Below are 14,710 nucleotides of genomic sequence, written 5' to 3'. Positions count from 1 at the left end.
GAGCAGGCAGAGAATGAGATGGAGACTTTGCTATGGCCAAGGGAAGAGAGGCAAGATCCTTTTTAGCCTCTTTCTTACCATCAATGCAAAGCACTTGTGGCTTTCTGGACAAGACTAAGGAGCTGGCGGTAGACCTGAAGAGAGCTAAGGTACTGGTGACCCCTGTTTCCATCCAGGGGGTCAGTGTGGACATGGTGGAGGATTACAAATACTTGGGGATACAAATTGACAATAAACTGGACTGGTCAAAGAACACTGAGGCTGTCTACAAGAAGAGTCAGAGCCGTCTCTATTTCCTGAGAAGATTGAGGTCTTTTAGCATCTGCCGGATGATGCTGAGGATGTTCTACGAGTCTGTGGTGGCCAGTGCTATCATGTTTGCTGTTCTGTGCTGGGGCAGCAGGCTGAGGGTAGCAGACACCAACAGAATCAACAAACTCATTCGTAAGGCCAGTGATGTTGTGGGGATGGAACTGGACTCTCCCACGGTGGTGTCTGAAAAGAGGATGCTGCCTAAGTTGCATGCCAGCTTGGTCAATGTCTCCCATCCACTACATAATGTACTGGGTGGGCACAGGAGTACATTCAGCCAGAGACTCATTCCACCGAGATGCATCACAGAGTGTCATAGGAAGTCATTCCTGCCTGTGGCCATCAACCTTTACAACTCCTCCCTTGGAGGGTCAGACACCCTGAGCCAATAGGCTGGTCCTGGACTTATTTCATAATTTACTGGCATAATTTACATATTACTATTTAACTATTTATGGTTCTATTACTACTTATTATTTATGGTGCAACTGTAACGAAAACCAATTTCCCCTGGGATCAATAAAGTATGACTATGACTATATTCCATTCTGTTCATAACTAAAGGAGTAGAGGGATTATGTACTCACTTACAATAGGGGGCGCAATTACCTTCCTATCTGGAGTCTGCTGTGCCTTTATCTGCCAAACTATTTTCTCTTTTTCAGCCTCTGAGTGGCACCCAGGTCAGTGGTCCCAATATCAGATACGTAGTCAGCTGGAGACAACGGGGCGTGCGTGGAGAGTGGTCAACGATCACAGTGACCAGGCCCAGTTACATTGTCTCTCCAACACCCCTCTTTACGCCCTATGAGATTAAAGTCCAGGCGGTGAATGATTTCGGGCCAGGTCCAGAGCCAAACATCATGATCGGGTACTCAGGCGAAGAATGTAAGTATATTGAGTGGGTATGCCCTACAGTTGTACTTTGAAGACGCAAACACTTCACAGGCAGAGCTAGTCTTACCTGACCTGATTACACATTTAAATAGTGATCTTCTGACATTGTTGGGATCTCAGGGTTACCACAGAGAACACTGTTCTGGCCTCAGGATTGCTGGGTGGAGAAGAGAGATGTTCAAGAGCTTAACACAAAGACCCCAGCACATAGCCAAGACAACTACATCAGTGCAGTACAGAGGGGATGCTGAATGGTCAGAGGTGTTGCTTTTTGGATGGGATATTAAATCAAGGCCCGAGTTCCTTTCGAAATGATGTAGACAATCCCATTGCAGTACTTTGAAGAATAGATAAATCATTTCCAATGTTCTGAATAATATACCTCTGAACTAATGCCATGTAAACATAATAATCCCAATCAATTACTTCATCAGCTTTTGATGGATCTTACTCCATAACAATTGGCTTCAAGGTTTCTTGCATTTATGACGATACTGCAAAAGTACTTCATTGGTTGGAAAATGCTTTTGTACCCTGGAGATCATGGGTGGTGGTATGTAATGACAAGCTTTTCTGTGCTTTGCTGACATGGGATTTTTGATGCCGCGCACATTAATGTTTTGAGACAGCATGTAGGCAAATTATTAACCAAACATTTCATTCAAAAAGCTCAGCTGTGTGGATTTCATCAGCAGAATAAAATAAGATAACGTTAAATAATTCCTTTAACATGGTAAAACTTCTTTAGGGTGTTCATTGGAGAAACTAGCCAAAGATATTAGGACAGGGAACCAAAAAAGATAGTCAAAGAAGTACGTTCTACAGAGCATTCGAAAGGAGGGGAAATGGAAGATATTGGGAAGTTAAGGAATAAAATTCCAGAGTTTAAACTCAAGACAGCTACCCAAGTGAACTGATGACAAACAGGGCTAGAACTGAAGGTTTGCTAATGTCTTGGAGGTGTGTAGGGCTGGAGAGATTTGAGGCAAGGCCAAAGAGAAGTGTGAAAACAAGGTGAGAGTTTGATGTTGTGCTGTTCGCCGAGCTTGGCAATTGGCTTGCAGACGTTTCATCACCAGTCGAGATGATACCCTCAGTGTGCATTTGCTGATGTTTCTCTCTGGGAGTGCTCGTGTTTATCTAGCCCCCAGTTTGCTTGTCTTGGTCCTGAGACATGATCCACTGTTGCTGATCTCAATACGTGAAGACCGAGAAGGACATCACTTTAACTGGGACACCACAGAGGTTCTGGCACAGGCAAACATGAAGCAGGCACGAGCATCTTTAGAAGAGTATTTCTCTTGTGGTAACTCCATTTACAAACATATCGGAATAGACGCCATCCGCAAACCCCTAAGAGCCGAAGAAACGCAAACCAATAGAGTTCAAAGGTCAACTGAAGGGGTAGCCAATCAGAACCAAGGCAAGCAAACCAGGGTGTAAATATACACAAGCACTCTCAGAGAGAAAGACCAGCAACTGCGCACTGAGACTGTCACCTCGACTGGTGATAAAACGTCTGCAAGCTAATTGTCAAGCTGGACAAACACCACAACTTCAAGCACCTCAATCTCAGCCACCAATGTTCACCACCATCCTAAGCAAAGTGAGAGTCTTAAGATCCAGAGATGGCCAGATGAGCATCTACTGTACTCGCCAATCACAAGTGCTATGGACGATTAAGATCTAGTGTGGAGATACAGATGACTACAGATGCTGGGATCTGAGCAGAAAACAAATGGCTGAAGGAACTCAGTGGGTCAGGCAGCATCTGTGGAAGCAAAGGAATCATCGACATTATGGGTTTGAAATCCTGCATCCAGACTGGGGATATAACTATGTAGGATATCTAGCCAGTATAGGTGAGGGACAGGAGCTGGCAAATGATAACTGGATGATTAGTTCAGGTGAAGAAGGGTTAATTGACAGATGGAGGCAGCGGTGTGATTGTATGTTAGTGGGCAGCAGATCCTTAAATCAGGTTTATTCAAGATGGAAAACAGAGATGATTGTTTGAGCAGCTATTGAGCTGAGACTTGTAAATTTGAAGGTAGTAGTCCAATGCCTGCTTTTCAGTTCCAAACAAACAACTGCCTTAGACCATCAGCAGAAAATTCAGCCACTATCTATCTCAGTGGCTCACAATTAAGACACAAGAGAGAGGAGCAGAATTAGGCCATTCACTCCATTGAGTGTGCTCCCCCATTTGATCATGGCTGATTTATTATCCCTCTCAACTCCATTCTCATGCCTTCTCTCCATTACCTTTAATGCCCTGACTAATCAAGAACCTATCAACCTCCACTTTAAATATGCCCAATGACTTGGCCTCCATAGTTGACTGTGGCAATGAATTCCACAGATTTAGCACCCTCTGGCTAAAGAAATTCCTCCTCATCTCTGTTCTAAAGGGATGTCCTTCTCTTCCGAGGCTGTGCCCTTTGGCCCTAGACTCTCCCATTATTGGAAACATCTTCTCCATGTCCACTCTATCTAAGCCTATCAAGTTATTTGAGTGATAATATTTAGGCTATTTTTGTGCTTGCCTTTAGATCCTAATGCGGCACCAACTAGCCTCTCTGGGAGGTATGTTAACAGCACTGCCATTCTATTGCAATGGAGGGGACTGCCTCAAGAAAATATCCGAGGATACCTTATAGGCTACAGGGTAAGTAGCTAGATGGCTGGTGATTTTACCCTTGAACACTACTGCCCGCAGGATGGAGCCATGCAAATGAAGCGAGATCAAGGACCAACTTTATTCACCATGTACATTTACACGTATGAGAAATTTGCCATGGCACAACATGCAACGAAAAACAACATTCAACAATTATAAGAATAAAAAATTAATTTTTTAACAAAGCTCAGAGGTTAAAATACTGATATGGAATAAAATGTGCATAAATACAGAAATATCAGCATGTATTCACATTGTAAACAGCTTTATAAAATTGATTTAAAGTCTTTACAGTGCAGTGGCTGAGGTAATAGAGTGTGTGTCACTAACTAGAATGGTTGATCAGATTAATTACATGGGGGAAGAAATTTTTAAGATGGTTGAAATTTTGTTTTAATAGCCCTATGGTGCTTTCCAGAAGGGACCTTTGGAAAAGGGAGTTTGCTGGGTGTGTAGCATCCACAATAATTTTCCTGCCCGCTTTTTTGTTCTGGACACATCCAAGACTTGTAATAATGGTAGACTGCAGTCAATGACCTTTTCTACTGAGTTCCTCCAGCATTTTGTGTATTTTGGCCTTTTCTGCTGACCTAACAGTTCATTGTCAGGGAATTGTATGCTGCAACACGGCAAGGGAGGCAGATTTAACAATATAGCATCAGCACTACCACCTGTAAGGCAAATCCACGGCATTATTTAAAAAAAACCCTCATTTGATCAGTCTTTGAATGTGGCCATCCAGCTTTAATGACAAATTAAATTGGTAAATTGAGCAACCACTCTAATGTCTGTTCTAAGCTAGATGGATTAATAATATCCAGAATATGATGCACTCCATGCCTTCATGACTAATAATGCTCAGAGCCTCACCCAATGAAAACTCTAACTGACCACCTACTTTCTCCAATGAGGTCTCTGAATTGGAGTAGATGAAGTGACATGGTTGAGTCATAGAATCATAAAGAGTTACATCTAAGAGTCCATACTGACTATCAGCAATGCATTTACAATAATCTTGCAGAGATTCCATTCTCCAGATACACTCAGAGGCCACTTTATTAGGTACAGGAGTGGTATCCAGTGTGGTCTTCTTTTGCTGTAGCCCATCCACCAAGCTCCGCCAGGTTGTGCATTCAGAGAAGCTCTTCTGCACACCACTTTGTAACAAGTGGTTCTTTGAGTTACTGTCACATTCTAATCAACTTGATCCAGTCTGGCCTCTCTCATTAACAAGGCCTTTTTGCTAACAGAACTGCCACTCACTGGATGTTTTTCTGTTTTTTGCACCATTCTCTGTCAACTCCAGAGAGAGCTGTGTGTGAAAATCCCAAAAGATCAACAGTTTCTGAGATACTCAAATCACCCCATCTGGCACCAACAACTATTCCACGGTCAAAGTCATTTAGATCACATTTCTTCCCCATACTGAATTTTTTTACAGCAACTGAACCTCTTGACCATGTCCATTGAGATGCTGCCACTTGATTGGTTGATTGGATATTTGCGTTAATGAACAGGTGTACCTAATAAAGTGGCCACTAAACATACGTATGCTATCACATCCCTCCAGGTTCTACCACACATACCAAGGGGTGATTTACAGCATCCAATTAACTTATCAAACGCATATCCTTGGGATGTGGAAGGAAACTGGAGCACCCGGGAAACCCAATTAGTCAGTAGGACAATGTGTAAACTCCAGGCAGAAAGCAGCAGAGGTCAGGATTGAACCCAGGTCTCTAGAGTTGTGGTTTGTTCCCTTTCCAGACCTTGTGGTGCTTCAGGTGGTAAGCTTGCCATTTCCTTAGCATTTGTCTTCGAGGCTCATCCCAGCATGGTTAGAGGAGCCACCGGATTCGAACCCAAGACCATTCGCCTCAAAGTCCGGTGCTGATGCCGCTATACCACCAGCCAGTTTTGTTCCATTTGCACCACTGTGCTGCCCTTGGTGAGGACTTGGCAGCAACTGGGAATTGTCATTGCAGCTATGTACAGATATTTACCCATGGGGTGTGGATAGAGGAGGAGATGGGCCTGAAAGAATGAATTCTGCCCTTGGTCCCTGCTTTTTTACCCAGTTAAAACTGATTCCCTTACAGATTTTAAAGCCATAACTCTTAGCAATGGTAATTATGAATAAATTGTCAGCTTAAATCAATTCAAATTTCTTAAAATATCTAAAGATCAGTAAGTCTTTGCTGCAAGGCATTGTAAGGTCACCTGAGCCCCCTGATAAAAATTTGAAAGAAAGCTCACATGTACACCAAAATATTGGAATATACAGTAAAATATGTTGTTTTGTAAATTGTGTTGGGGGCAGCCTACAAGTGTCACCAAGCCTCCAGTGCTCACCATCCTCACAACTTGCTAACCGTAACCGGTGATTCTTTGGAATGTGAGGGGAAGCCTATTTACACGTGGAGAACATACAATTGCCTTCTGGACAGCGGTGGGAATCCGGACCTGATCAGTGATTGCTGGTGCCGTCAAGCAACTGCGCTAACTGCCATGCTGCCGTGCCGCAACCTTACTCTTATTTACTGTCTGATAACGTGTACCTTGTATACATTTGAGATCGCTTATCCTTGCGACAGACTTCCTTCTCACTGTGTTCATCCTATCACAGAAAGAAGGGACAATCTGATTGAGACTCTTCTTGTGCGCAGATTCAGTACTGGAACGAGGGAAGTCTGCTAAGGTCCACCCGATACCGGTCACGCGTGGAGGTTATGGACTCGGCCGGGCAGCGCCCGCGCGCCGTTGTCTCGGGACTGCAGCCGTACAGTATGTACAAGCTGCAAGTGGCAGCAGTCAACGGCAGAGGCGCTGGTCCGTGGAGTGAGGTGTTTGCGATTAACACCACCGAAGGAGGTAGGTGATGACTTTGCCCAGAATTTTCTGCTTCGTGCATGTTGTGTCTACAACGTAGACTGATCATACTGAGTAAGTAGAGTGACGACCTTCTGTCCCTGCAGGTGACCCTATGTGTGTAGCGTAGAAAGTGTTTAGTTTGGTCTTAGTACAATAAAACACTGACGATGTACGGTACTGCGCAAAAGTCTTGGGCACGAGCACACACACACGCACACGCACACGCACACGCACGCACACACACACACGCGCACACACACACACGCGCACACGCACACACACGCGCACACACACACTCACACACACACACATATAGCTAGGGTGCGTCCGACTTTGGCACAGTACTGTATTGGTCAACATGGAGTGGAGAGCGAGTCTATAAATCTAGTGGGAGCAAAGGATATTGGGAATGTCAAGGGAGGGGTGTGGGACAGGTGGCAGAGGAGTGCCAAGGATGGGGAGTAGCGTGGGTACAGACACCACCCCCCCCCCCCGAGTCACCAGGTAAGGTCATTTCATTCCAAACAGTTGGTCTATTGATCATTACAGAATGTCGCTCTGGCGCTTCCCACTCCCTCCCCCTTTTCCCAACCATGATTCCCCTTCCCGCTCTCAATCCCATATCAGAATCAGGTTTATCACCACTCACATACATCATGCAATTTTATTTTTTTTTTGTGGCAGCAGTACATGTTGTAGTGCATGGTTATTTGAGTTACTGCCACTTTCCTGTCAGAATCGGAATCAAAATCAGATTTAGTATCACTGGCATATGTTGTGAAATGTGTTAATTTTACAGCAGCAGTACAGTGAAATACATGATAAATAAATATAGAGGGAAAAAAGCTGAGTTACATTAACTCTATGTATGTGTCTATTAGATAGTTCAGTTAAAATAAGTAATGCAAAATAACAGAATTAAGAAAGTAGTGAGGTTGTGTTCATGGGTACATGTCCATTTAGAAATCGGTTGGCAGAGGGGAAGAAGCTGTTCCTGAATCACTGAGTGTGTGCCTTCAGGCTTCTGTACCTCCTTCCCAATGGTAACAATGTGAAGGGGGCATGCCCTGGATGGTGGGGATCCTTAGTGATGGAAGACACCATTAAGGCACCACTCCTTGAAGATGTCTTGGATACTATGACGGCTGGTGCCCATGCTAGAGCTGACTAATGTTACAAATTTCTACAACTTATTTCGATCTTGAGCAGTAGCCCACCCCCACCCACTAAACCTGATGGTGATGCAGCCAGTCAGGATGCTCTCAATGGTACTTTTGTAGAAGTTTTTGAGTGTTTGAATTGACAAACCAAATTTCCTAAACTCCTAATGAAATATAGGCACTGTCTTGCCTTCTTTATAGTTGCAGGTTAGACTTATTGTGTCTAGGTTAGATCCTCAGAAATATTAACATCCAGGAACTTGAAATTGCTCACTCTCTCCACTTCTGATCCTTCATCTTACCCTTTCTAAAGACCACAATCATCTCTTTGGTCTTACTGACATTGAGTGCAAGGTTGTTGCTGTAACACCACTCAACTAACTGGTATATCTCACTCGTTTACATCCTTTCGTCACCATCTGAAATGCTGCCGACAATGGTGGTATCATCAGCAAATTTATAGATGATGTTTGAGCTATGCCTAGCCACACAGTCATGGGTGTAGAGAGAAGAGCAGTGGGCTAAGCACACATCCCTGTGGAGCGCCAGCGATGATTGTCAGCGAGGTGGAGATGTTATTTCCAATCTGCATAGATTGTGGTCTTCCAGTTAGGAAGTCGAGGGTCCATTTGCAGAGGGAGGTACAGATGCCGAGGTTCTGTAGCTTTTTGATCAAAAATGTGGGAATGAAGGTGTTAAATGCTGAGCTACAGTCAATAAACAGCACCTTGACAGGTATTTGTATTGTGGAGAGCCATTGAGATCACATCTGCTGTAGACCTATTGTGACATTAGGCAAATTGCAGTGGGTCCAGGTCCCTCCTGAGATAGGACTTGATTCTAGCCGTGACCAACCGCTCAAAGTATTTCATCATCACAGATGTGAGTGCTACTGGACAACAGTCATTGAGGCAGCTCACACTGCTCTTCTTGTACAATGGTATAATTGTTGCTGCCCTTTTGAAGCAGGTAGGACCAGCTTGAACCAGTCTGGCCATTCTCCTCTGCCCTCTGAAATGAAGGTGCTCAATGAAAGTTTTCGTTTTTTGCACCTTTCTCTGTAAACTCTAGAGACTTTTGTGTGTGAAAATCCCAGGAGATGAGCAGTTTCTGAGATACTCAAACCACCTCATCTGGCACCAACAATAATTTCACAATCAAAGACACTTAGATCACATTTCTTCTGCATTCTGACATTTAGTCTGTACCTCTTGGCCATGTCTATGTATTGAATTGCTGCCCCATGATTGGCTGATTAGATATTTGCATTAATGAGCTAGTGTACCAAATAAAGTGGCCACTGAGTACACTACCTCAGTGTTAAAAAATGCCAAAAATTTGGGTAGTGGTTCAGTGGATGTTGATTCCCATACCTCCATTGGCTCCCTGATTCTTGGTCTCCCTTTAGTACCCTGGGAGGGTCCCTAAGGGCCCTCATTCAAATGTTTCTTCTGACACACTGGGTTAATGGCATAATTTTGCTCCTATTTCTTATGGTTTTATGGTCTGTCTTCCCTCGCTTCATGTTTGGATCTCTGAGAAACATGTTTATTGCTATTGTTTGCAGCTGATTACTGTGATCAGTCAACGGGCCAGTGATTGTTGTATCAAGGTAGAATGTTATTTTGGAGTACCTTCTTTCATTTTTCATTATTTTGATTTTGTGTAATCTACTTACAATCCTTTCCACACCTCACTTCTAAGATCTTTCTACACGGGCATTTGGTGACAAAGTTTTATCCTTGTCTGTAGCCTGGTCAGAGAATGAAATTCCCCCATGAATTGACAATTTACGTTGACATTCCCCCAAAAGGACAAAGGTCGTACCTTCAGATGGCTGGGAAGTTGCCATTGCAATTTTTATTACAGATGCTGCTGGTGTGTGGGTCATCTCACAGAATTCCCCTATTGGTTGGATCATATATTTCTGCATCCTGCTGTTCACCGATGATTTTGCAGCAAACTGCTGGAAAAGAGAGCCAATAACATCAAGAGAATCTAGGAGTGTTTCTCTAAAGTTGGGGTTCCCAACCTGGAGTCCACAGATCCCTCGGTTACTGGTAGGGGTCCACAGCATAAACAATGGTTGGGAACCCCCTGTCCTAAAGAATGCAAAGGAGATACTCTGCCATGGACAGTCACAAGTGCAACTGCGAAAGGAGGAGTGTTGGGCATGGGACTAGCAACTCCATCCCGTTAAAACCCCAGCCTACAGAAATGCCAACAGAAGCTCCATAAACCTCATTCCTGGGAAAGGAAAGATCTTCACCTATAAGCCATTCTATATGATGTTGTGAGGTGAAAGCAGAAGCTACGGGATTTGGGCCAGGACAGAGGACTCTGGCGAACTGTTGTCGGCAGCCTATGCCCCAGTAGTGGTGATGGTCTTAAGAAGAAGAAGAATGCAAAAGAAAAATAAGTGTAATGCTCCAGTTAAGGTTTTTACTGCTAATACTGTAGGGTATTTCATTTAGTAGTTTTCTATAGAGGCAGTGCGTCCTGCTCATGGCACGTTTGGTTTTGGGTAAAGATAAGAGGCTGTGATGTTCAGCTTAGGGATGTTGTGTCAGCCAATCAGGAGGATAAGGTTCGAGAGAAAGCTGGGCAGAGAGAGATTTGTGATGGACACTGGTAGGGCTCGTAGTCTTTTCGGCAGGAGCTACATAGAGGACAGGAGGGAAGCTGGCTGAGGATGCCATGGGAAGGAGCATCCCTGTTGCATGAGGTGCTTTGTGCAGATGAATGGCTCTAAGGAGGAAGGGCCAATACTCCAGAAAGCACCCGTTTGTTCAAGATGGACTTCCAGCAGCATTCTGGGATGTAGTTTGTGTATTCACGCAGACCATGGTCCAGCGCATGAGTGAAAAGGACAACTTCAGGATGAGTTCTAACTTTACGTGCATATTTGGACTGGGTTAACTGTCATGGGCCCTTATATATTTTTTTCCTTTTATTTTTTCCTACCAACTGTTCGATAAGGTCGAAATTTGTAAATATAATTAAGAGAAATTCTGCAAATGCTGGAAATCCAAGCAACATGCACAAAATGCTGGAGCAACTCAGCAGGCCAGGCAGCATCTATGGAAAAGACTGAGGAGTCTGGATACTCAAAGGCTTTTTCCCAGGGCTGAAATGGCTGCCACAAGAGGGTACAGGTTGAAGGTGCTTGGGAGTAGGTACAGAGGTGATGTCAGGTATGCAGAAAGTGGTGAGTGCATGGAATGGACTGACAGCAACGGTGGTGGAGGCGGATACAAAAGGGTCTTTTAAGAGACTTCTAGATAGGTACTTGGAGCTTAGAAAAATAGAGGGCTATGGGGAAGTCTAGTAATTTCTAAGGTAGGGACATGTTCGGCACAACTTTGTGGGCCGAAGGGCCTGTATTGTGCTGTAGGTTTTCTATGTTTCTATGAGTCAGAGACCTCATCTTGACTCCTCATCTCTTTTTTTCCAGTCATGATGAAGAGTCTTGGCTCGAAATGTCGACTGATAGATGCTGCCTGCCCTGCTGTGTAATTTTTAAATATACTTTCTTCTTTGTGTGGTGTGCAGTCTGTTAGTTCTTGACGACTGACAATTAAGTACGGTCAGTATTTACACAGCATTCGCTTCAAATCGAGATTTCTTTAATTGGAACATCATGACGTGCCTGTTTGGTTGACCCCAAGTCATACCGACCGTAGACCCCTGTTGTTTATGAAAGGTGACCTTTTCACCGCCGAGACCGTTGGCTGTTAGTGGGGCCGGCATCGAGCCAAGTTTCCATATAAGCCCGGAGAGGGGGGGCTTGGGAGCTTCACAAGAGAGGAGGAAAAAGGGAGAATTAATGCCAAATTGGAAATACATTGGGGGAATAAAAGGGAGAAATTAAAAACAAAATAGGAATTATAAAAATCACAAAAGAAAAGTGAGAAAGAAATGTATTTAACATAAAAACAGAAAATACTGGAAACACTCATCAGATGTGACAGCATCTGCGGAAAGGAAAATTTATAAATCTTTCATGTAAAGGAATGTTCAGTAGAATATGTTTTGTTTTTATTTCAGATATCCAGCATCTGTTATTTAGTTTGCTTCTCATGGAAATTTATTTGCAGAGTTAGAAAACAGGCGGCAACAATTTATCACCTACAGAAGTGTACTCCACTTTCAAGCAGTATCTATGGAGAGGAATAAATTGTCGACATTTCGAGGCAAGACCCATCATCGGGTCTCGGCCCGAATCATTGACTATCTATTCACCTCCGTAGGTGCTGCCCGACCTGCTGAGTTCCTCCAGCATTTTGTGTGTGTTACTCTGGGTTTCCAGCATCTGCAGAATCCCTTGTGATTATGTATCCCACTTTAGTTGTGCTTTTTCTCAGTTGAGTGGTCTGTCAGGAACACCCAATGTCAGTATATGAGCCCTTACTTCGTAAATACTAGTACTAATCTCATCTTAACCCTTCAGAATGCACCAGTGCCTTGATACCCATGGAAATGTTGATGGTGACCACTTGCTTCTGTGAGCAACGTGAACCGACCAGCAGTTTGTGCTGGTTAACCAGATCATGGCCAGTCACCACAAGTTGTTTGCTTACTTAACCACAATCGATGATGTGCACTTTTCAGTTCTGAGCCACCACATTTGCTTAACGAAGCAGCAGAGCCTGGCTGATTTTGATGCGATTCTATTCAGCTGAGTGAAGGTCAGGAAGCATCGATAGCAACAGAGATTTCCACTCCACTGGATTACTGCTCAGGCAGTGACGTCAACAAACATGACACACAAAAACATTTAAAGCTGCTGCACATTTTACTTTGCTATATGAAATATTTTGTCTTCGAGAAGGAAGTGAAAAGAATGGCCAGTACTATTTTGATAAAAACGAAGCAATGGAAGTCAGATAGATTAATTAATTATATATACTTTATATAAATTAAAAATATAACTTAAATTTATATAAATTAATACTTTATACACACACACACACACACACACACACATATATTTAAGGGTCTCAGTTCGAAATGTCGACTGTTTATTCCTCTCAGTGCCTGACCTGAAATCCCCCAGCATTTTCTGTGTGCTGCTTTGGATTTCCAACATCTTCAGCATCTCTTGTGTTCATGGGCAATTACATGCCGGACTAGCTTGGAAATTCACATTTTTTGAATGCAAATATAACAAAAAAAAGTAAGGGTTGGATTCTACTGAATGTCAGTATATGGAATCGGCAGTAAAGATTTATCTTTTATGAGCTGCCTTATATCTTTCCCGATTCACATTCCTGTCCAATTTCTCTCACAGTGCCTGGGAAGCCACATTCCCTCAGGATCCGGCAACCGGATTTGGAAACCATTACGTTGCAATGGACTCACCCACGGGATCCAAATGGGATTATCACGGGCTACACAATAAACTACCACCCATGTATGTATCCTGAGTATTCTCCAATTTGATCTTAAGTGTATATAAAGCAAAACAGATGTACAAAAACTGCAATGTGAAGTTAAAATGTATTTGTTGTATATTCTGCACAGCTGTAGCACACCACTGATGAGCACCTTTTTCTGAGAGTTTATTATTACACTACTTAGTTTGAAGTGATTTGATTCTTGCCACAGAAATGTTGAAGGATTATTGCTGCAGGAATATAATCGTTCTGCTGCCTTTATTTTGATTCCTTTGTCCTTTGTAAGTGTAATTTGGGGCTATAGGAAGTGACAAGGAGGGGTGAGCCTGCCAAAGGTGAGATTTCTGGTCTGTTTGCTTACTGAAGATAAAATCTTGTCCAGGTAAAATTATTTTCTCTGTGCTTGTGCCGGTTAGAGTGTAAAGTCTAATTGCAGACAACAATTAGTCGGCTGATAGGACCACAGCGGTTGCCAGTAGTGGCACAGAACAGTGAATCAGAATCAGGTTTACCATTACTGACACAGGTTGTGAAATTTGTTGTTTGTGCATTGCAATGCACAAAATTGCTACAGTGTTGCAAAATAGATAAATAGTGCAAAAGATAAATCATGAGGCAGAGCTCATTATTCAACACCTTTCCATTTCTATCACATCTGGTGCCATCGATCTCAAGTTTTTGAGATGGTTCATCAGTTAGCGGCCCAAAACAAGCCAGAGACCAGTAATATTGGTGTTTCTGTTGGGATTGTAACCACATCTGTTTCTTCCCCATTGCCTATCCACCCTCCACAATCTCTTCTGTCTCTACCAGAATGGGAAGAGGCAAGTGGTGGTGATCCCAGTAGGATATTACCAGGTGCCTCAAAGCTAGAAGAGTTTTATGTTGGTCTACCTTTAGCAAAGATTATTTTCAATCTAGGCATTTGCCCAAGTCCAGGGAAACCTTGGGAACTTGATGGAAGTCTCCTACAATCCAAATCTCCCTTAGTTTATGGGTTCATGGGCCATTCAGTAATCTGAGCAATGAAGGGAAAAGATGACGGTTAAATCAGTAAATGGAACCAGTGGGCATTGATGTGCCAGTAATGGTCAGAACCGAGGCAACGTTGCCAAGCAAATAATAAATGAATATTGGGACTACACCAAATAGAAACTGTTTTCTTCTATTTCATCTTTGATTGGACTTGAAAATTAGTTTATTGGACACAACTTAGGAAACTGCCCTGGAAATACAAGTTCTTTCTGTCTTTCTGAAATGGCACTAGTGAGCGGTGGCGTGAATACAGGAAGGTTAGTTGTTCTGTGGTAGACAATGAAGAATCATCAAAGGTGATTAAGATTTTGATGCATATGTAGTTGTCACATATATATCAGAACAAGTGCATTGTCTGC

At 43.2% G+C, this 14,710-nt stretch overlaps 1 protein-coding gene across 1 annotated transcript in view; it reads left to right on the top strand.

The window, feature by feature from the left end:
• The window catches only part of nfasca (neurofascin homolog (chicken) a), a 171,470-nt gene that overhangs the window by 106,992 nt on the left and 49,768 nt on the right, over window positions 1–14,710 (top strand). The window contains exons 21-24 of the mRNA XM_072277651.1: window positions 978–1,200; window positions 3,762–3,877; window positions 6,556–6,760; window positions 13,211–13,333. Of these exons, the coding sequence (XP_072133752.1) occupies window positions 978–1,200; window positions 3,762–3,877; window positions 6,556–6,760; window positions 13,211–13,333 (667 nt within the window). The remainder of the gene's footprint in view (window positions 1–977; window positions 1,201–3,761; window positions 3,878–6,555; window positions 6,761–13,210; window positions 13,334–14,710) is intronic.

This window comes from Mobula birostris, chromosome 14 (assembly GCF_030028105.1).
Source record: "Mobula birostris isolate sMobBir1 chromosome 14, sMobBir1.hap1, whole genome shotgun sequence".
In the NCBI taxonomy this organism is placed as follows: Eukaryota; Metazoa; Chordata; class Chondrichthyes; order Myliobatiformes; family Myliobatidae; genus Mobula; species Mobula birostris.
This window is presented reverse-complemented; position numbering and strand designations above follow the sequence as displayed.